General features: G+C 42.9%; 1 protein-coding gene across 6 annotated transcripts; it reads right to left on the reverse strand.

Moving 5' to 3' along the window:
- Nucleotides 1-4,333: 4,333 nt before the first annotated feature.
- Nucleotides 4,334-21,129, reverse strand: CDV3 (CDV3 homolog). 6 transcript variants are annotated; one of them, XM_063610731.1, is made up of 5 exons: nucleotides 20,456-21,129; nucleotides 19,634-19,710; nucleotides 10,683-10,828; nucleotides 7,843-7,996; nucleotides 4,334-6,683 (listed from the first exon to the last, which is right to left on the reverse strand). In XM_063610731.1, exons 1-5 carry the CDS (start codon nucleotides 20,693-20,695, stop codon nucleotides 6,533-6,535), a joined length of 768 nt encoding a protein of 255 aa, XP_063466801.1. In that variant the 5' UTR covers nucleotides 20,696-21,129; the 3' UTR covers nucleotides 4,334-6,532. The 6 variants fall into 6 exon arrangements, with proteins under 6 accessions (XP_063466801.1, XP_055151382.1, XP_055151378.1 ...); XM_055295407.2 differs by having other exon boundaries at nucleotides 4,334-7,403; nucleotides 7,843-8,002; nucleotides 20,456-21,117; XM_055295403.2 differs by having other exon boundaries at nucleotides 7,843-8,002; nucleotides 20,456-21,116.
- Between the last annotated feature and the right edge of the window lie 603 nt (nucleotides 21,130-21,732).

Consider the following 21,732-nt stretch of genomic DNA (forward strand, 5'->3'; position numbering starts at 1 on the left):
TGAACCATTTTACAGAGGTTTCTTGGGGCATGCTTTGACTGGATCCCTGAACAGTTAGGTTGAGGGATTAAAAAGACTTTTAAAGTGAATGACTTAAATCCTACCCATCGTCTGTATTACTATATCCAATTTTTTTTTTTTTTTTTTTTTTGAGACAGAGTCTCGCTCTGTCGCCCAGGCTGGAGTGCAGTGGCGCGATCTTGGCTCACTGCAAGCTCCGCCTCCCGGGTTCACGCCATTCTCCTGTCTCAGCCTCCGGAGTAGCTGGGACTACAGGCGCCGGCCACCGCGCCCGGCTAATTTTTTGTATTTTTAGTAGAGACGGGGTTTCACCGTGGTCTCCATCTCCTGACCTCGTGATCCACCCGTCTCGGCCTCCCGAAGTGCTGGGATTACAGGCGTGAGCCACCGCGCCCGGCAATATCCAATTATTTAGAATTCCAGTTCCCACTTGGGCTGCAGATTCAAAAGAATTGAACTGCCTTAATGATTACTTTTATGTATATCCTAAATTCCTGATGTGAACGTAATTCCTATTTTAGATAATACAAATATGATTATTTAAAGCAATTATTTCTAAGGCCAGGTGTGATGGCTCACACCTGTAATCTCAGCAATTTGGGAGGCCGAGGTGGGCAGATTACTTGAGGTCAGAAGTTCAAGACCAGCCTGGACAACATGGGAAAACCGTCTCCACTAATACAAAAAAAAAAAATTAGCCGGGCGTGGTGACATGCGCCTGTAATCCCAGCTACTGGGGTGCCTGAGGCATGAGAATTGTTCGAACTTGGAAGGCAGAGGTTGTGGTGAGCTGGGATCGTGTCACTGCACTCCAGCCTGGGTGACAGAGTGAAACTGTGTCAAAAAGATAAAATAAGCAATTATTTCTTACTCAATATATCACTTATAATATCCATTATCTTTATTTCAAGCCTAGGAGAAGCAATTCATAACTTGCTTGCATTCTGCAGGCCCCATTAGTACCTAGTTGTAGTAACTGGTGAATTAAAACCATTACAAACCTGCAGTTTCAGGATGCTAGTTATTAGAACACCGGTCCATATGATTTTCTAACTTCTTGGCTCTCCTTTTGATCTACCTCCATTAATTTGTTTCCACTCCCTAACTTGAGATCGTGACCTAATTTGTTCCTTTGTCAGTCTAGACACCCATATAGCATGACCTGTCCTAAATTCCTACCCCACACGCTCAACCTCCTGACATCTCCGCCTACGTGTACCTACCCCAGACCAATTTCACATTCTAACAGAGGGAGATAAACAACCAAAATGTTTAGTGTGCTAAATAAAGAGTAAGAACTACAGGCCAGGCATGGTGGTTCACACCTGTAATCCCAGCACTTTGCGAGGCTGAGGTAGGAGGATCACCTGAGCTCAGGAGTTTTGAGATTAGCTTTGGCAACATAGCAAGACCCCATCTCTACTAAAAATAAGGAAAGTTAGCTGGGTGTGGTGGCATGCATTTTAGTCCCAGCTACTTGAGAGGCTGAGGCGGGGAGGATCGTTTGAGCCCAGGCCAAGGCTGCGGTGAACTATGATCACACTACTGCTCTCCAGCCTGGGTGATACTGTCTCAAAAACAACAACCAAAAAATCCCCCCAAAACTGTAAGTCTTGGTGCTGAGCAACTGGATAGTCACATGCAGAAGAATGAAGCTGGAGCCCTAAGTCACAATAAAAAAAATTAAAATAGACCAAAGACCTAAATGAAAGAGCTAAAAACATAAAACTCTTAGAAGAAAATAGGCATAAAACTTTATGACTTGGGTTAGGCAATGTTTTCTTAGATATAATACCCAAAGCACAAGCAACTAAAGAATAGAAAAGGTGGACTTCATCAAAATTGAAAATTTTGTGCTCCAAAAGACACTTCTAAGAAAGGGAAAAATGGTAGGAGAAAATGTTTACAATTCATGTATCTGACAAAGAAGTAGTACCTGAAATTTAAAACACTTGCAACTCAACAATAAAATTATAAGTAAACCAATTTAGAAATTGGCAGAGGATTTGAATATACATTTTTCCAAAGACATACAGATGGCCAATAAGCACATTTAAAGGTGCTCAACATCACTAGTCATTATAGGAATGCAAAATAAAACCATAATGAGATACTTCACACCCACTCGGAAGACTAGAACCAATCTGAAACAAGTGATCACAAGGATATTGGAGAAACTGGAATCCTCTGACACTGCTGGTGGGAATAGTAATATATAATATGGTTAGGCTACTTTAGAAGAGTTTGGCAGTTCCTCAAAGTGATACAGCCTTTCATCCCTAAGTATATACCCAAGAGAACTGGAAATGTTGATACAAAAACTTGCACATGAAAGTTTATAGCAACATCATTCATAATAATGAAACAACCCAAATGTCCAACGGATGAATGTACAATTTAAACATGGTATACCCATACAATTACCTATATTGTTTAGCAATAAAAACGAATCACTGATACATGCTAAGCCTCAAAACATGCTCAAAAACAAGTGTAGAAGCCAGTCGCTGAAAAACAAATTGTATAACCCTGTTTATATGAAATGACCAGAATGAGAAAATCTAGGCCGGGCACGGTGGCTCATGCAGCTGTAATCTCAGCACTTTGGGAGGCCAAAGCAGGTGGATCACCTGAGGTCTAGAGTTTGAGACCAGCCTGGCCAATATGGTGAAACCCCATCTCTACTAAAAATACAAAAATTAGCCAGTCGTGGTGGTGGGTGCCTGTAATCCCAGCTACTTGGGGAGGCTGAGGCAGGAGAATCACCTGAACCCGGGAGGCGGAGGGTGCATTGAGCTGAGAATGCGCCACTGCACTCCAGCCTGGGTGACAGAGCAAGACTGTCTCAGAAAAAAAAAAAAAACAGAACAGAAAAAAGAAACTAGAGACAATAGTGGCTGCCTAGGACTGAGGAATTTGGGAGGAAAGAAGAAAATAATGACTAATAACAATAGAATTTCTTTTTGGGGTGATGAAAATGTTCAAGAATTTTAAGAGTGATGATGGTTGCGTAACTTTGAGAAATGTAAGAAAGTCTTAAATTGTACACTTCAAAAGGTGACTTTTGGCCAGGTGTAGTGGCTCCCAAAGTGGCTGTAAAACATTCCAGCACTTTGGGAGGCAGAGGAGGATTGCTTGAGACCAGGAAGCTTGAGAACAGCCTGGGCAACACAGCAAGACCCCATCTCTTAAAAAACAAAATAGTGCTTGGTGGCACACACAGTAATCCCAGCTACTCAGCAGGCTGAAGCGGGAGGATTCCTTGATCCCAGGAGTTAAAGGCTACAGGGGGCCATGATTGTGCCACTGCACTCCAGCCCAAGACCCTGTCTCTTTTTTTTGAAAAGGGTGACTTTTATCTAAAAAGTTAACACTATAGAAAGAATTAAAGCAGGGAAGACAGAATGTGAGTTTCTGTGTGTGTTCTATCTTAAATAGGGCTGTCAAAAAAAAAAAAAAGATCTCAATCAAGCACAAAGAACAACCAAATAGTAAATTGTTAACATTACATATTTAAACTCCACTACCAAAATGACTGAAATATACTTTTGCTAATTTAGAAATCTAGGGACTATAATCCAAACTAAATCCTGAAATTTAAAATTACTGCTTTTTTTGAGAATTGTAAGATTCATGGAACAAAGCCTTAAATCCTTAGTCTATATAAAGATTTAAGATTCATCTGCCATAGTTTAAGGTAACAAAATGTAATACAGCAACAAGGACAAATGTGTATTTCAAGTTTTCCAAAAATATTTGTCACGGCTTTGCAGCCGCTTTCATACCTCGTTTTGTATTTTTTAAATTTTCTATTTCTTTTTTCACTGTCTTTGGTTTGCCTAAATCCTCATTGGTCTTTTTTATGCTTGAGTACTCTGTAAACACTTCTGAAACAGAAGTACACTCCTGGCCAGGCCCGGTGACTCATGCCTGTAATCCCAGCACTTTGGGAGGCCGAGGCAGATGGAACACGAGGTCAGGAGTTCAAGACCAGCCTGGCCAACATGGTGAAACTCCGTCTCTACTAAAAATACAAAAATTAGCTGGGCGTGGTGGTGCGTACCTGTAATCCCAGCTATTCAGGAGGCTGAGGCAGGAGAATCGCTTGAACCGGGGAGGCGGACGTTGCAGTGAGCCAAGATCACACCACTGCACTCCAGCCTGGACGACAGGGCAAGACTGTCTCAAAAAAAAAAAAAGTACACCCCTGAGTTTAGAGCATCTTCACCTTCCCACAGCAAGAGAGGTGTGACCTCACCTCACCATTTTCAAAGACAGAATAAGGCTTTAAAATAACCATTACAGTCCAAAATCCATATATTTACTTTTTATTGAATTTGTTAATGTTACAGAATTCTTGCACTGCCAAACCATGCCTGAGAATTCAAACAAATGGTACAATGGACAGCCTCATCCACCCATCATACAGTATATTAAAACTTGATTCATGTACATTTTGATATTTTCACAATCTTTTAAAAAGTTATAACAAGAATTATAATTTAAATCTGCTGCAGGTCTTCAGATTTCGAGTACAATATGTCTTTACATAACACCTCCACTTATTCATCTGTTCGTTCTTCAGTAACATAACCCCCAACAAAATTTTGTTGGGAAAAAATGCAGGGAAAATGCACAGTCCAATGATAGATTATTTTTTAAGGTTTTTCGTTCCCAAGTAAAAGTCTTCAGTTTACCAAGAATCCCATTCTGATCTAATCATTCAACCCCCCCTTGGCTGGCTCAGCTACTCACCCAAATATATTAGAAGGCAGGCATCCTGCCTGCCACCTCAAATGTCAACATTATTGCCCAGATGTGAGTGGCAGGTCCTGTCAGGAGATACTGTAACCCTCCTCGGAGTCCAATTCCTGCACGGACACTTTCGTCAAGACTAAACTCCTATCTGAAAATGCTCCCACATCAAAATAGTTTTACTCCCCCACTTGCTTCACTCTTGCCCGTAGCAAGTCTGCAACTCATGCATTTGGCAAAGGGATTTATTATAGAGAAACCCAGACTCTGCATCAAGTGGTCACATTACCACTTTCAGGTATTTCTATTGAACCAGATACAAAACTAGGAAACTGCCAGACCATCTTGTTAGGTGGACACTCTTCTGTAATCCTGGGTAGCCTCAAGTCCCTTTAAATGACCCAAAACTATTAATAGGTATTTTAAGCTGTAATTATTAAAAACAGAAGTGCTACATCACCTGTCTTTCGCCCTGACTCTCCAAATGAACATAAAGACACACCAAAAGGTTGATAACAGAGCTAGCTGGGACAATCACTGCATCTATAGAACAGCCAATACCTTGAAAAACTGGGCACAAGTACATGAGGAATTCTTATCAAATATCGTGCACAATCCATGACACTTAAATGAGTTTTAGCTGAGGTTTTGCTCATGTTGCTCTGAATTTGTAAGGCCAGATCAGTGAACCTCTTAGCCTGAGCAGAAAGCATATTCTTCCCACTGCAGTTTACTACACGATTTAGACCTGATTAGATGAGGCATTATAGCAGCACCTGAAGTACAGCCTCCAGAATCCACTGCCCTTTTCATCAAAGGCTATTTGGTTCCACCCTCAGGATTGGCATACTCACATTTCACAATCCTAATGCATACTTTAGGTTACTTACTTAACCAAGCAATATGCTCTGTCAAAGAACTTATTTCAAGTCAAAGCAAAAAAGGCCTTAATGCAGAACAAAAACAAAACAAAAAAGCACTATCCAAATAAAAAATCACCAAAAAAAAAACAAACCCAAGATTATTCTCTCCCTTACCCCTTCCCCCACTTGGTGGACCCGTTTGGTTGAATTTATTTTGTGGTTACCTCAGAATACAATTAAAGTTTAAATTACAAATCACAGCCCTACACAGATGATCTGAACACATCAGTTCTTTTCAGCGGTGTGTTCCAGGAAGTCTAATATAACCACAGCCTACTACAGACAGTATTCCTTAAAGGTAGGGCACAGGACAGATTAATTAAGGTCACTTAAATCTTCATCTTTTACAGCAGATCAGAACCCAGATGGCTGACTTTTTATGCAGGATTTCTGGTAAGAATCCAGTAGAGCTGGTTGCAAGGTTCACATCGACACTTAATAGTTGTAATCTTCTTATCCAGAAGTTGTGATCCACATGAAGTCCACAATGAGTGCAGCAAATCTGAGGTAGTCAACCCTTATGAAGGCTCAGTATCTGAACATAAAAAGATTTTGAAATGACCACTGGCTGCAGGTTTTGGTTTTTTGTATTTGCAGAGTAAATATGAAAGAACACTGTTGAAACTAGTTCACACATTTATGTAACAATGAAAATTCCCCTAATTCCAATATGCATAGAGCAGTCGTGACACTTTAACTTCCATAGTGCAATAGGGCCAGTCATGAAATCGAGTGGTCTGCATCAGTGTCTGTAGATCCAGCAGAGATCAGATGATGAATGGCTGTTGGTGGTGCAGTCTAGTTACCTCAGAAGGATTAGCAAAGCCCATTCCTTAATTGTATTGTGAGTGGCTGCTTTTCTGATTTTCAAGCACAGCATATTGGTTGTCTAGCTGAAGTTTAAGGGCCTGGTTTTTTGAAACCTCATCCCTACCTCTATTTTTGTGTCTTACTACTTCAAAGCTCTTCTCCATTTCTTTATCCCTAAGGGAAAAGAAATGTAATCAGTAAATATTTCTTCTTCACTAGGGTTTTTGAAAAATATTCGTCCTTGAATTTAAAAAAAAGCCACTCCTGGGGAGGGGTAGGAGTGGAGGCATATATAAAATCCTTCTTATCAAACCATTTTAAGGCTTCAATTCGAACAGAAAACAGAACGCTGTACTGAAGCTCTAGGGTCCTATCTTCTACTGAATAGTATTAACTGTGACCCTATTTCAAGACAAACTTGAAGAAAACTGTTAAAAGCTGTGTAATGACATTCCTCCTAAGACTTTCACTTTTAGCAAGTAATAGATAATCTCTCTCTTTATGCACAAGGGTAACAATTTTCTCATTCAAGTAAATTCTACTCATTAGTCAATGATTTCTCCTCACATCAATTTTGTGGGAGTGGATCTGATTAGATCAGGTAAAGAAACTTGAGTGTGGTGAATCACTGCCCTCCCAAAGGTCCCTTATACATTTTTTAAGACAGAGCAGAGGAGCAAGTCCACGTGGAGGTTTAAATTCAAGCCAGCTGTGCTCTCAAAGTGGTGAAAAGGCTGGGATTTATTCTAAAAGCCACCCTAAAAAACACATTTCCATCTGATGTCATTTACATTTCTTCCCATTTTATTTATTTTAAAAAATTCATGTCCCTAAGTAAGATGTAGATGTGCCATATGTAGTCATTTAATTCCAGGTAGTATTCATTTTAAGTACCTGCTGAAATAAGATTATTTTAATATTAGATTTATAAATGCCAACATCTTCTGTCTATAGTCACATTAACTGGGAATACAATTAAACAGTGCTTTTATATTTCTAGTTTCCATATTATAAGGAGCAAAAGCCACTTAATTATAAAAGAATTTTAACTACATTAAAACTTGTCATTGCTATAAAACAACATAAACCAGGGCTGAGATAAACTTTTGCAGACAGAAGACAAAGTGTCTCCAGTGCTCTTTGCCCTCCCCCTTTCCTCCCTTCTGGGCATATAAAGTCCCATCCTGATTCTCAGCTGCCTGTCAGCTGAAACTCAGGCTTTATTAGTTAAGGAGTAGTCTCCCTTGGGTGGGTATGCACATCCCCTATATCCCACTCCCTGGCCAAGGAACAGAAAAGTCCCAAACAAAATGCAATTAATTATAGTACTTACTTCCGGCTTTCTACATGCTTGGCAGTTGACTGCAGGGATGGGAACTGTGTATCACTGTAGATTTCTGGTGGTCCTTGTGGTGTTTTCCTTGTTGTGGTTAACCTGGCCCCAGGAGGCCTATACACACCACTAGTCATCGCCGGTTCTGGGGTTTCTGTAACTAGTATTTTATAACAACTTTTAGATAAACTATTTAAATGCTCAGCATTTTAATAAGCTATTCTTGCATTCCCAATCATTTAACAATTATAGAAAAAACAATACCAGGGTCTCTGGGTCAGACCACAGGTTAGTCATTTCAGAAAAGGTCTGAAAGTGACAACAGGCCGGGCATGGTGGCTCATGCCTGTAATTCCAGTACTTTGGGAGGCTGACGTGGGTCGATCACCTGGGGTCAGGAGTTCAAGACCAGCTGGGCCAACATGGTGAAACCCTCTCTACTAAAAATACAAAACTTAGCTGGGCATGATGGCAGGCACCTGTAATCCCAGCTACTCAGGGGGCTGAGGCAGGAGAATGGCTTGAACCTAGGAGGCAGAGGTTGCAGTGAGCCAATACTGAGCCACTGCATTCCGGACTGGGCAACAGAAGGAGACTCCGTCTCTCAGAAAAAAGAAAAGTGAAAACATTGTATTTTTCTAGGGTAGTATTCTAACTCCTCCTCCATGTACAACTTTAGTAATCTACGTAAATGATGAGTTCCACAAGCCAAATTACTGGAAGTAGAAAAGGAATCTGCTGGGCCTGGATGACTGGTCTCATCAGGGACTGCCTCTCAGAGTAGGATTTTAGTCCTCAGTTTCCCTATCAGTAAATACGAATTACTTCTTTACCTGATTGGTGGACTGATTAAGATGCCATATGTAAAGAATTTATTTAATGAAATGCCAGTGTGGTTATTTTTTTAAGATTCTAGCCAGGGCTGGGTGCGGTGGCTCAAGCCTGTAATCCTAGCACTTTGGGAGGCTGAGGCAGGCAGATCACTTGAGGTCAGGAGTTCAAAACCAGCCTGGCCAACATGGTGAAACCCTGTCTCTACTAAAAATACAAAGATGTAGCGGGGCATGGTGGTGCACGCCTGTAATCCCAGCTACTCAGGAGGCTGAGGCAGGAGAACAGCTTGAACCCGGGAGGTGGAGGTTGCAGTGACCCAAGATTGTGCCACTGCACTCCAGCCTGGGCAAGAGAGTGAGACTTTGTCTAAAAAAAAGGAAAAAGAAAAAGAAAAAAAGGTTCTAGCCAGGCACGATGGCTCATGCCTGTAATCCCAGCACTTTGGGAGGCCGAGGCGGGCAGATCACTTGAAGTCAGGAGCCAGACTCTGTCTCAAACAAAACAAACAAAAGAAAAAGATTCTAAAGATGATTTAAAAACATAAGACCGGGTGTGGTGGCTCACACCTGCAATCCCAGCACTTTGGGAAGCTAAGGTGGGAGGACTGCTTGAACCCAGGAGTTGAAGACTAGCCTGGGCAACATAGTGACATCTCATCTCTACAATAAAATAAACAGGTGGCGTGCCCCGGTAGTCTACTTGGAAGGCTGGGGTGGGAGGATCACTTGAGCCCAAGCAGTTGAGGGGCTGCAATGAGCCATGATTGCACGACTGCTCTCCAGCCTGGGCCAGAGTGAAACCCTGTCTCTAAAAAATATAAAAATAAAAATTTAACGTATAGCAGTAGTTATCTGTGATTTCTGCATAGCAAGATTTGGAGTGATATGTTGTTCTTTATAACATTCTAAATAAAATGAGTATACATTTCTTTAAAGTAGTGCTCTTAAACTTTCATTATTGCCCTAGGAGACCTTTCAGACATCTGTTTCCTAACTGCACCCCCGCTCCATGAATTAATACTGCAGATATACTATACATCTGTTTATGCAATCTAGTCTTTTCGTGGGCCACAAACGACTGTTAAGGTATAAGATTCCTAGCCGGGCGCGGTGGCTCACGCTTGTAATCCCAGCACTTTGGGAGGCCAAGGCGGGCGGATCTTGAGGTCAGGAGATCGAGACCACGGTGAAACCCCGTCTCTACTAAAAATACAAAAAATTAGCCGGGCGTGGTGGCGGGCGCCTGTAGTCCCAGCTACTCAGAGAGGCTGAGGCAGGAGAATGGCATGAACCTGGGAGGCAGAGTTGGCAGCGAGCCGAGATTGCACCACTGCACTCTAGCCTGGGCGACAGAGCGAGACTCTGTCTCAAAAACAAAAAAAAAAGTATAAGATTCCTTCATTCTATAAGAAGCAACTTTTACCCCCTTCAGAATGATACAATCGGCCCTGCTGAGAATTCATGCTTCAAAAAACAGGAAAGTTAAATAGGGAATGAAAAAGACAAAGCACAAGTGAAAGACAAGGGCCCCTTGTCTTTCTGTCCTTACTCAGCTGTCAAAAATATTTTAAATGATAAAAGCTAGGAATTTTCTCTCTCATGAAAACTTTTGGAGTTAAACCTAACCCTAGGGTAGTTACTACTAAAAATCCTAAATGAAGCTTACCTTGGATTCTAGTAAATTAAAGTCTTTTCCTTACCTTTTCCTCCCTTAGCAAGTAGTTAATATTTAAAGAGAATATTAGAAGAAATGCTCAATTCCAGTAAATGAAACTGGAATCGAATATCTATATAAATTTTACAGCAACATATAGGACAAAAGTATGTCTTTTAACTTCCAGATTCCTTTTATTTAGGATTTAACAAGATATATACACATCCCACTCTACCAGGAATGAAAAGGAGCCTCTCCTCCTCACCCCACCACAGTCATGCACTTAATTGAAAGTGGACCGTATATAAAATCATATATACATTACACATCTGAAACTGAAATAGTAAAATTACCAATTACTGGAGCAGGAGGTGCTTGTACTGGAGCTGTTTTATTCCAGGGACCTGAAGATTTTTCCATACCTCCACCACCACCTCCACCTTCTTCCCAGTTATCACCTGGATCTTGTCTCTTTTCATTATCTTCATCTTCCTTTTCACTGTTGGAAAAGCAAACATGTAAATTCATTAAGGAACCACCAAGAAAATTCTCAGTCCAAATCGTTAAGTTTTATCCATGATTATCTGTACAACCCTGAAGAAGTCAATCTCTTTTAAGACTGAACATCTTACTTATTTAAAAAGTGAGGCCGGGTACAGTGGCTCACACCTGTAATCCCAGGACTTCGGGAGCCAAGATGGGTGGACCACCTGAGGTCAGGAGTTCAAGACCAGGCTGGGCAACATGGCGAAACCCATCTGTACTAAAAATACAAAAATTAGCCAGGCATGAGGGCACACACCTACAATCCCAGCTACTGGCGAAGCTGAGGCAGGAGGATCCCTTGAACCCGGTAGGCGGAGGCTGCACTGAGCTGAGATCGTGCCACTGCACTCCCTCCTGGGCGACAGAGCATGACTCTGTCTCAAAAAAATAAAAATAAAAAAAACTGATGTGCCTCTGTGACAATATGCCTGATCATTTATAGCAGCCCCACATAAGAGCAGGACCCCAGTTACCACCTCAAGCGACTAAGGGAGGGAAGAGAGGATGATACAACCTGAAATGCAGAGAAGAGGGTGAGCTGAAGGATTAAGAGCACAATTACAAAATTTTCCTTGCACCAAAGTGTACAAACAGGCATTTAAGGTAAGCATATTTTTAGTGAGCAAATGAAGAGTTTTGAAAGTTGTATAATTTTATTTGCCAATCCTTTCCCACATAACAAAATCCTCTCAGAATTAGAATTCACATTCCAGCAGATGAAAACAAGTCGGTGTCCAGTGTTTACAGAGGATAGAATTAGCCCCTAAGAGACATGTATTTATCACCTGTTTAAAAAAATATATAACAGCTCAGTCTTTGGCTTTCTAGATGTTATAAATGGAAAAGATACCCTCAGTGGTAACATACCATCTTAAGACTGCTTGCAGTATTTTCTCAATGCTAATTAATTTATTCTTGAATTGACTTGAGTCATAATCTATTTCTCCAAGGTATCTTTATTTCTCTTTTTGCTGGATTACTTTTTATTATTTTATGTAACTTTACATGTCCTAAATTACCGTGTATATATCTTTTGTCTCTTGACAAAAGGGATACTGACAACAGGGATATTAAAGCACAACTATGGCTAAATCGAACGTCCTTTTTGCAACTCTTCACCTTGAAGATACACCTAGCAGAAACTACCAACCTTTTCATCAAATTATTTTTCATGACAATGGTGCTTTTCCTAGGTCTTCAAGCTTCTCAACTCCTTCACCATTCTACCTTTCCCCCACCTACCTGTAAAAAAAAAGGCTGGTTCCCTAAACTCTGTCCCTGGCCTTCCACTTATCACCCTGACTCTCAACTGTATAACCTTGGGAACATCACAGCTTCTCTTGGCTTCTGCAAAAGGATATCTAAGGATGCTTTCCTTCCATTTCTATTAAAACAAGACACATGCTGACTATAAGACAAAGTTCTTGACTAGCTTGACGGTCTCCTTTAAAGATACTTAGAAAAAAATAAGTGGCAAAATGCCATTCAAAAATAATGGCACTGGCCAGGCGCGGTGGCTCACGACTGTAATCCCAGCACTTTGGGAGCCAAGGCAGACGGATCACCTGAGGTCAGGAGTTCGAGACCAGCCTGGCCAACATGGCAAAACCCCATCTCTACTAAAAACACAAAAATCAGCCAGGTGTGGTGACACACACTTGTTATCTCAGCTACTTGGGAGGCTGAGGCAGGAGAATCAGGTGAACCCAGGAGGCAGAGGTTGTAGTGGGCCAAGACTGTGCCACTGCACTCCAGCCTGGGTGACAGAGCGAGACTCCGCAGCATTGTATGAATTACCTACCAACCAGAAGTGACTGCAGAATCTAGAGGCTAGAGTGACAATGAGGAAGAGAGTGGAAAGAAGAACAGATTTATCTCGTCTACATTTACAGCAAGATTTTACTTACAACTTTATCTGAGAGGAAAAAGGATAGAGAATATGGCAATTCATCCCTAAGAGGTCTGAGAAAGAAAAAAATACAATTTAAAATAAAAATATAGCCAAGCCATCCCTCAGTTTTCCTGCTCGTTAACATGTAAGAGAATTCTATGCAGCCATTTAAAATGTAAACCCTATGCTGACATGGAGGTAGTATTCATGTCATACAAACCAAAATTCACTAAAACAACATCTATATACCTAATATAAATACAAAAACATCTACAACAATTTTAAAAAGTTTTATAGAGTAGCTCTGGATGTCAGAATGTATGACTTTATCTTTTTCATGCAGCAAGCAATTAGAAGCAGATTCTAAAGGCTGGCTTCCTGGTTCAAATCCAGGCTCTGCCACTTACCAGCCAGGAAACTTTGAATATGGCACTTAATTTCTTTATACCTCAATTTCTTCTTATGTAAAATGGAGCTGACAACCCCATAATAATCGGCACTATTTACTGATTATCTCTAAGTAGAAGAGACTACAGATAATTCTTACATATTTCTTTATGCTTCTACATTTTTCTCAAAAAAATTCTAAAAACAAGCATATTATTTTTATAACCTACATAACAAAATTTTTTATTTTTAAAAATTTTTTAGAGACAGGGTCTTGCTCTGTCACCCAGGCTGGAGTACAGAGGCCCAATCTTAGCTCACCGTAATCTTCAACTCCAGGGCTCAAGAGATACTCCCACCTCAGCCTCCCAAGTAAGCTAGAACTAAAGGTGCAGACCACCACAACTGGCTAATTTTACTTTTTTACATTTTTTGTAGAGACAGGGTCTTGCCCAGGCTGGTCTTGAACTCCTGGCCTCAGGTGATCCTCCTACCTCTGCCTCCCAAAGTGCTGGGATTACAGGAGTGAGCCACCACGCCCAGCCTCACAAAAAGCTTTTAAATAAAAACTCCTATTTGGTCTGATGGAATAGTGACAGTATCTCAACTGAAGTTTTTTTTTACTGTCTAGTGTCTAACATCTCCTTGCCCTTAGGAATAATAAAAAAAAAAAACCCCACAAATTTAAAATACACCTAGTTTACAAACTATTACCAAAAAATAAGCATAATCTGTTTAATTAGAGGGATTGTACTTCAATAATGAAAGGCACAAGGAGACAATTTAGTATTCTGGATTCTTGGCCAGGCAGTGGCTCATGCCCGTAATCCCAGCACTTTGGAAGGCCAAGGTGGGAGGATCATTTGAGGCCAGGAGTTCAAAACCAACCTGAGCAACATAGGAACACAGTGAGACCCTGTCTCTATTTTTTTTTGAGATGGAGTTTCACTCCTGTTGCCCAGACTGGAGTGCAATGGCCTGATCTTGGCTCACTGCAACCTCCGCCTCCCAGGTTCAAGCAATTCTTCTATCTCAGCCTGCCAAGTAACTGGGATTACAGGCATGCACCATCATGCCCAGCTAATTTTTTGTATTTAGTAGAGATGGGTTTTCACCGTGTTGGCCAGGCTGGTCTCAAACTCCTGACCTCAAGTAATCCACCTGCCTCAGCCTCCCAGAGTGCTGGGATTACAGTGTGAGCCACTGTGCCCGGCCAAAAAAAATTTTTTTTAATAAATATTTTGGGTTTTTCCAAATGTCCATCAATGATAGACTGGATAAAGAAAATGTTGCACATATACACCATAGAATACTATGCAGCCATAAAAATGGATGAGCTCATGTCCTTTGCAGGGACATGGATAAAGCTGGAAACCATCATTCTCAGCAAAATATCACAAGGACAGAAAACCAAACACTGCATGTTCTCATTCATAAGTGGGAGTTGAACAATGAGAACAAATGGGGAACATCACACACCAAGGCCTGTTGGGGGGTAGGGGACTGGGGGAGGGATAGTGTTAGGAGAAATACCTAATGTAAATGATGAGTTGATGGGTGCAGCAAACCACCATGGCACATATATACCTATGTAACAAACCTGCACGTTGTGTACATGTACCCTAGAACTTAAAGTATAATAATAATAAAAATAAATAAGTATTTTGGGTTAAGATTCTGAAATACTAGCTAAACTAAACATGTGGAAATTGTCTAGTCAAGACTCTTCATCAGCCGGGCGCAGTGGCTCACGCCTGTAATCCCAGCATCTTGGGAGGCAGAGGCGGGCAGATCACTGGAGGTCAGGAGTTCGAGACCAGCCTGACCGACATGGTGAAACCCTGTCTCTACTAAAAATACAAAAATTAGCTAGGCGTGGTGGCACATGCCTGTAATCCCAGCTACTTGGGAGGCTGAGGCAGGAGAATCACTTGAACTTGGGAGGTGGAGGTTGCAGTGAGCAGAGATCACGCCATTGCACCCCAGCCTGGGTAACAAAAGCAAAAACTCTATCAAAAAAAAAAAAAAAGAATGAACAAACCAAAAGAACTCTTCATCCAACAACTGAAGTAACTGAAGCCCAGAGATGCTTAGAGGCTTGCCTAAATGCCAGTTAGCAGGGTAGAAATGATTTACATATTTTATTACTTTTTCATATTTACATATTTCAGAAAGTATCAACTCTCCAAATGTCATAGCCAAACAAGAAACATGTTCCAAACGGTTACTTCCATGGGAGACAGGCTGAAATTCAGTGTTTGACCCAAATATAATATATAGCTTCTCATCAGCTAAATTTTATAAATAAACACTACAGTAATGCTGTAAATTCATCACAATTCCACATACATAGTTTTAAATATGTGTAAGTCTGTAAGGCACTACTGGTAAGGTGAGAATAATGACGCTACAAAAGGGGGATTTACTGAATATCTACTGCAGCAGGCAGCATTCCACCCCACTGTACAAAGTTAAACGTCACAGTAACACTAAGGCAGGCAAGAGACCCACTGTATCTATGTATGAGGAAACTTAAGTACCTCCCCCAGGGCTACAAAGTAGCAGAGCCAAAATAGTGTGGGATTCTAGAGGCTATATTATTTCACATTATCTTTTAATTCATTTTATTCCCTTTATAGCTCTAAGGTATGATGCAAAAACATTCTCTAAGATTTGAGAAATGCATTTTCTTTAGTAAGGCTGATAGGATCACACATCCTGCAGCAGTATATTTATAAAGAATAGAACAGCCTTATCTCTTTACCTCAAGAGACATGAGAATTTACACATCCTAACTCCCCTTCCCCAACACTAGGGGGAAGCAGCTAAAACAAAAATCAGACTGGACTGAGCTGCTGGAATACCGGGCATCTCCACAGGTTTGTCCCTATTATACTTAGCATTGCTGCAACAGTAAAATGGGGAGATAAACATGGCCTGATCAGCTATGCCTGGCCTGGAGGTTTAAAATGTCACTGCACCTCATCCAAAGAATCTTTCCTGACCCCTTCATGGATGATGAAATGTCTCTCCTCTGCCCCAGAGCACTTTGCACATCTCTTTGAAATTATCTACTGTTGTCTATTACAGCATGACTTATTCCTACAACCAGAAAACCTCAGTGTCTAGCAGAGGAGTCACATAAGTATTTGCTAGAATAAATCCACCTTGGATAATGTAACCAGCTCTACCAGGTTTAAGTCTAGATTTCTCACCAAAGTTTCTAGAAAACCACTGGGCTCCAAGAACTCAATTATTTACTGAAACATGACAAACGCTCAACACTGTATACCTTCAAGAATTAAATCTTTCTAACATTCTCCCAAAAATCCACTTTAAAGATAGAAGTGGCTGGGCCTAGCAGCTCATGCCTGTGATTCCTTTGCTTTGAGATCACTTGTGGCCAGGAGTTTTGAAACCAGCCTAGGTAACACAGACCTCATCTACAGAAAAAAAGTAAGATTAGTCAGGGGTGGCAACTCACACCTGTAGTCCCAGCTACTCGGGAGGCTGAGGTGGGAGGATCACTTGAACCCAGGAGTTCAAGACTACAGTGAGCTATGATCATGCCACTGCATTCCAACCTGGGTGACAGAGACTGTCTCAAAAAAATGAAAAAATAGAGATGAAAGAGGCCTACAGGGCCTACAAACAACCAAGGATCTAACTCAAATGACAGGCTCCTTTATAACCACCTCAATGGCTTCCCTCTCAAGAATTTGTCTGTAACAGCATGACCTTGAATAAGATCTGTTAATTCAGACAGAAAACTGGGCACATTAAGTACCCTGGTACTTAAATCTTGAGCTGGTTGGTAAATGTGAAATAGGATCTTAATATATAATACATTTGCTGCTAGTGAAAAATTTCCCCTTTCAAATGTACAGGTAAAAGACTAACATGCTAACTACTATAAGGACCAGGGTCAAGAACTTTAAGATTGTATGTGACATCTGGCTGGGCTCAGAGGCTCATTCCTGTGATCCCAGCACTTTCACCTGAGGTCAGGAGTTCGAGACCAGCCTGAACAACATGGAGAAACGCCGTCTCTACTAAAAACACAAAATTAGCTGGGCGTGGTGACACATGCCTGTAATCCCAGCTACACGGGAGGCTGAGGCAGGAGAATCGCTTGAACCAGGGAGGCTGAGGTTGTGGTGAGATGAGATCGCGCCATTGCACTCCAGCCTGCGCAATAAGAGCGAAACTCTGTCTCAAAAAAAAAAAAAAAAAAAAAAAAAAGACTGAATGTGACATCTGCAGCTAACTCTCAGTATATGGAGAAACAGAAAAAGATAAAGCACATGTAGCAGAGATTTGTGGATCTGAGTGAAGAGCATATGGGAAGGAGTGTTTCTCAGTGTTGCAGGTTAGTGGAATACCTCTACTAGGATGGCCACTTAGGGCCAATGACTAGATGTTAAGAAAATTAAAAAAAACAATATAAAAGCTAGTCTAGGCCGGGCACTGTGGCTCATGCCTGCAATCCCAGCACTTTGGGAGGCTAAGGCGGGCGGATCATGAGGTCAGGAGTTCCAGACCAGCCTGACCAACATGATGAAACTCCGTCTCTACTAAAAATACAAAAATTAGCCAGGTGTGGTGGCGGGCGCCTGTAATCCCAGCTACTCGGGAGGCTGAGGCAGGAGAATCGCTTGAAACCAGAAGGCGGAGGTTGTGGTGAGCTGAGATTGCGCCACTGCACTCTAGCCTGGGCAACAAGAGCGAAACTTTGTCTCAAAAAAAAAAAAAAAAAAAAAAAGCTAGTCTACTTCAGGTTGAACAGAACTTAAATGCTTGTACTAGCTGATACTTAGTTATATCCCTGGCAAGGGTGAAGTATGTAAGTTATTTAAGACACTTTTCACTATCTCAAGAGTAACCAAAATAGATCAAGACCAAAATAACCCTGAAGATGAACATGTAATTTATAGTCAGTAACAGAAAAACACAGGTTCTGTTTAAATAATCTCCATAGTTTAACCAAATCAATTTCTACTCCTTAGTGAACTTGAAACCAAAATTTTATCTTCAGAAAAGTGCTACGTTTGCCAAGTTCAACATGGCCAAACACTATTCTTCCAGTAACTCACGTTTTCAAGAACCTGCAGTCACTTAGGAAAGAAAAGACTTAAGAAGAGCCAAACTTTCCAACAGAACAGGAGCCACACACACAGGCAGTTCCACGACACCAAATGGTAAGAACCTCACATTCCCTCCTCCCCATTCTTTACAGGTCAAGCCCCAGGAGACAGAAAAGAGGAAGACACATGAAGGAAGCCAACAAGTGGTTGGGAATCAAACTCAAGTCTAATCACTTCTACTCAACACCACTACAAAGAAATCTCAAGAGTGGAGAAGCCATCATTCCTGAAAGTTTCCCATTATCAATCTGGGGGTTTCACTTTGGTTAAGCTCACAAAATGATGTTTTCACAGTAGAACATTAATGCCTAGCTGTGGTAGGTGTTCAACAAATGTCAATAATATTAACGCAGCTTTGTAAGTTATCGAAAGCTATAGATACTAACATTCAGAGAGGTCAAAAGACAGTTTTCAGTTAAGGAAAGTATTTCCTCCACTGTGCCTCGCACTCACTGGCATTGCCTATAAAATGCAAACTTCAAACTGGAGACAGTTTATCAAGATCCTTTATTTCTTTAAATCGGGAGCAAAGGATTTTTTAATCTTAAAGCAGAACCATATCTTCACTTGTTTTTTCCTACTTTATGAACCCTCTAAAATATAGCACTTACTTAACATCAACCTTAAAGTTGACTGCCATAGACTGGACTTGACAAAATGTTAATTTCAAATCTTCGAAACTACCCAATTTTTAAAAATTACTATGTTTTCTTGAACTTTAAAAAATAACATGTTCACACATATAATTCCATTCCTATGAAGTTTTAGAAAAAATTATGGTGTTAGGATAGTGGTTATGTTGAAGGTGAATGCAGTGAGTAGGTGTTAAGAGGGGAACCTTGTTCTGTATTAGTAATACTGAGTTTCTTGACTTCGTGCTTATTGCACAGGTTGGTTGCACTGTGTGAACGCATAAAACCTCTCTCTCTAAGTATGACATACTTCAACTACAAAAATATATTCACTTGCTTACTGGAGAGGATGTGAAAAACATCCACATTACTTTTGAAACCAAAACTAAGTACAATCACCGATGTTAAAAGTAAACATTTTGAAGCGACAAAATCCACTTTAGCTGTCTGAAATGAGAAGGCCTAACCAGAACTGGAAGTAGGCAAGCTCTCACAGGATTTTAGAGTCAGCAGCTAATTTCATGAGCACACGGAAGGGCTGCCTCCATGGAGTGAGAAAGAGTAGACAGAACCCATTTGAGTCCTAATAAGCATATCTAGAGCACAAGGCTACTATGATGCTGCTTTGGGGCTAAAGGAAAACCTAACTTGTATCCAATATCTGTCCTAAAGGTCATCTAAACACATTTGTAACCAGACTATACCTTATTTGCATTGCCTGAACCCTGAGGCCGCTGTAATCAACCTCTTTTTGCTCCAATTCTTTCCATTCATCTTCGTCCTGTAAAACAAACGCCATCTGATCAATTAAAGTTTTTTGTAGACATATAACTAAGCAAATAACACACTACGAAAAGTGTATCAAGTGGCTGGAACCTAAACTAAGTATGTACTTGTCTTCTGGTCAAAACTCTTGCTTCGTTCTGGGGCAAACTAGGCTAAATGGAGGATAAACATGCTCGTAGGCTAACACTATACTTCCGCTGGGTTCCTGCATGAGAGCTGTTACTTTAAGCAACTAAGAAAAGCCGAAGGAAGAAGTCAATAGGAATTTCACAACTACATTTCTACTTCAACCTTGCCACCGAGAGTTTTCTTTTTCTTTCACGGGCTTAGAGACTAAGTCAACACAAAAGAGCTGCTACAAATGCGGCTGCTGAAAGCGAAAATTCAGCTCAAACTACTGGGCTGAGGTCAGCACACGGAATTACTCAGCCTAGACGTCACCCGATAAACGCTGCTCTGTGCTGGGCACTGCGGCCCCAGACCTAGTGCCCCCGGAGGGTGGCGCCGCCCGGGCCTTGGCTAACGCCAAGCGACGCGGAGTGGGAAGGGCGGCTCCACCGCGGGTGTCGGAAGGGGTCTCAGCCCTGGCAATGCCGGCCCGAGGTGGAGAGCCTGCGTCACGTGGTGGCCCGCGCCCGTCCGCCCGGCCCCTCCCGGACGCTTCCCCGGCAGGCGGGGGCGGGCACATGGGGCACCGGCGCGCGGCCCGGGCCCTGAGTGCCGGCCTCCTGGCCCCTCACCTTCGTCACAGCCTTGGTGGCGGCCCCTGGGCCCGCAGCCCCCGCGCTCGCGGTCCCGCCGTCGCCCGGCCGGGTCCCAGCGCCCGCCCCACCGCCCGCCGCACCCGCGGCTCCACTGCTCCCGCCGGCGCTGCCCGCTGCGCCCGCGGCACTCGCCGCCCGGTTGCTCCGCTCTTTCTTCTTCTTCTTGTCCCTCTTAGCAAAGAAGTTGTCCAGGCTCCGCTCCTCCGTCTCGGCCATGGCCTCGGCCTCCTCGACCCGGATGGGTGGGGCCGGCGGCGGGTGCGGCCCGCGGGGCTCCGAGCTCGGGGTCGAGGCCGGCTCTGCGCTCACGCTGCCGGGCGCGGCGACGCCTCAGCCCCGCGGGGTCGCTGAGGCGTGCGCGGCGAGACGGGCGGCTCCCCCTGCGTGCTGGCAAGCGGTGGTACGGTCCGCCCGGGGGCTCGCGCGCCGCCGCTGTAGCCCGAGGCTGCCGGGGCTGCTGCTGCGGTGGCGGAGCAGGATCCCGCTCTCCCGACAACCTGAGGGGAAAAGGCACGCGAGTCAGAGGCCCTGGCGAGAGTGCTCGGCTAGCAGCGGCGCGTGCCGGAGGAAGACGCGCGCGCGCAGGCCCGGAGAGGAGGGGAAGGGGGTGGGGAGGGGAGGGAGAGGGAGGAGGGAGGGCGGGCTGCTAGAAGAGAGAGGCAGCGCCTGCGCCTGCGTACTTTGCTAGGCCTGCCACTGTGGGATCGCCAAGGGGCGGTGGCGGGAGGAGATGGAGGCGGAGCTGGAAAGAGAGCCAATCAGGTGCCAGGACGAAGCTCTTAGGTGACAATTCCTGACCTAGACGGGGCGGAGTCCAAGCATGGGGGCGGGGAGAGGCGGGTATATGCAAAATAAGTGACGTGTCTAATGACTCCGGTTTCCCGATTGGCCGAGGGTTTAGTCTTGAGGGCGGGCATTTTGAGGGCTGGTTGATGACTTGGCTAAAGAGGTCCAGCAGGAGGGGCGGTGGGTTCCTTTTGGGCGCATGTGCAGGATGCACGTGCGTTTCCTGGCCCAGAACAAACCGTGGCCCCATAGTAGTCGTTTGAACTTTCGCGAAACGGACAGGTACTGCGTTAAGCCAACTGTGTTAAAGATTGTTCCTCTCCTCTGATCGCTTCTGTATTTCCACCCTCTCTAGTGTGGCAACCATTACTTTTCTTCTTTACAGGTTGATTGTGAAAGTGAGAGGAGCAGTGAGCCTGAAGTTTAGGTCCCATTTACTAAAAGCTCTTTCATAGGCTGGTTGGTAG

This window comes from Symphalangus syndactylus, chromosome 10 (assembly GCF_028878055.3).
Source record: "Symphalangus syndactylus isolate Jambi chromosome 10, NHGRI_mSymSyn1-v2.1_pri, whole genome shotgun sequence".
NCBI lineage: Eukaryota > Metazoa > Chordata > Mammalia > Primates > Hylobatidae > Symphalangus > Symphalangus syndactylus.

Coding starts and splice junctions, on each gene's coding strand:
- CDV3 (XM_055295403.2), bottom strand. CDS start 20,695: ATGGCCGAGACGGAGGAGCGGAGCCTGGACAACTTCTTTGCTAAGAGG. Junction 19,711..20,455: donor CCACCAAGGCTGTGACGAAG/GTGAGGGGCCAG, acceptor TTTGTTTTACAG/GACGAAGATGAATGGAAAGA. Junction 8,003..10,682: donor ACCTCCTGCTCCAGTAATTG/GTAATTTTACTA, acceptor ATAAAATACTAG/TTACAGAAACCCCAGAACCG.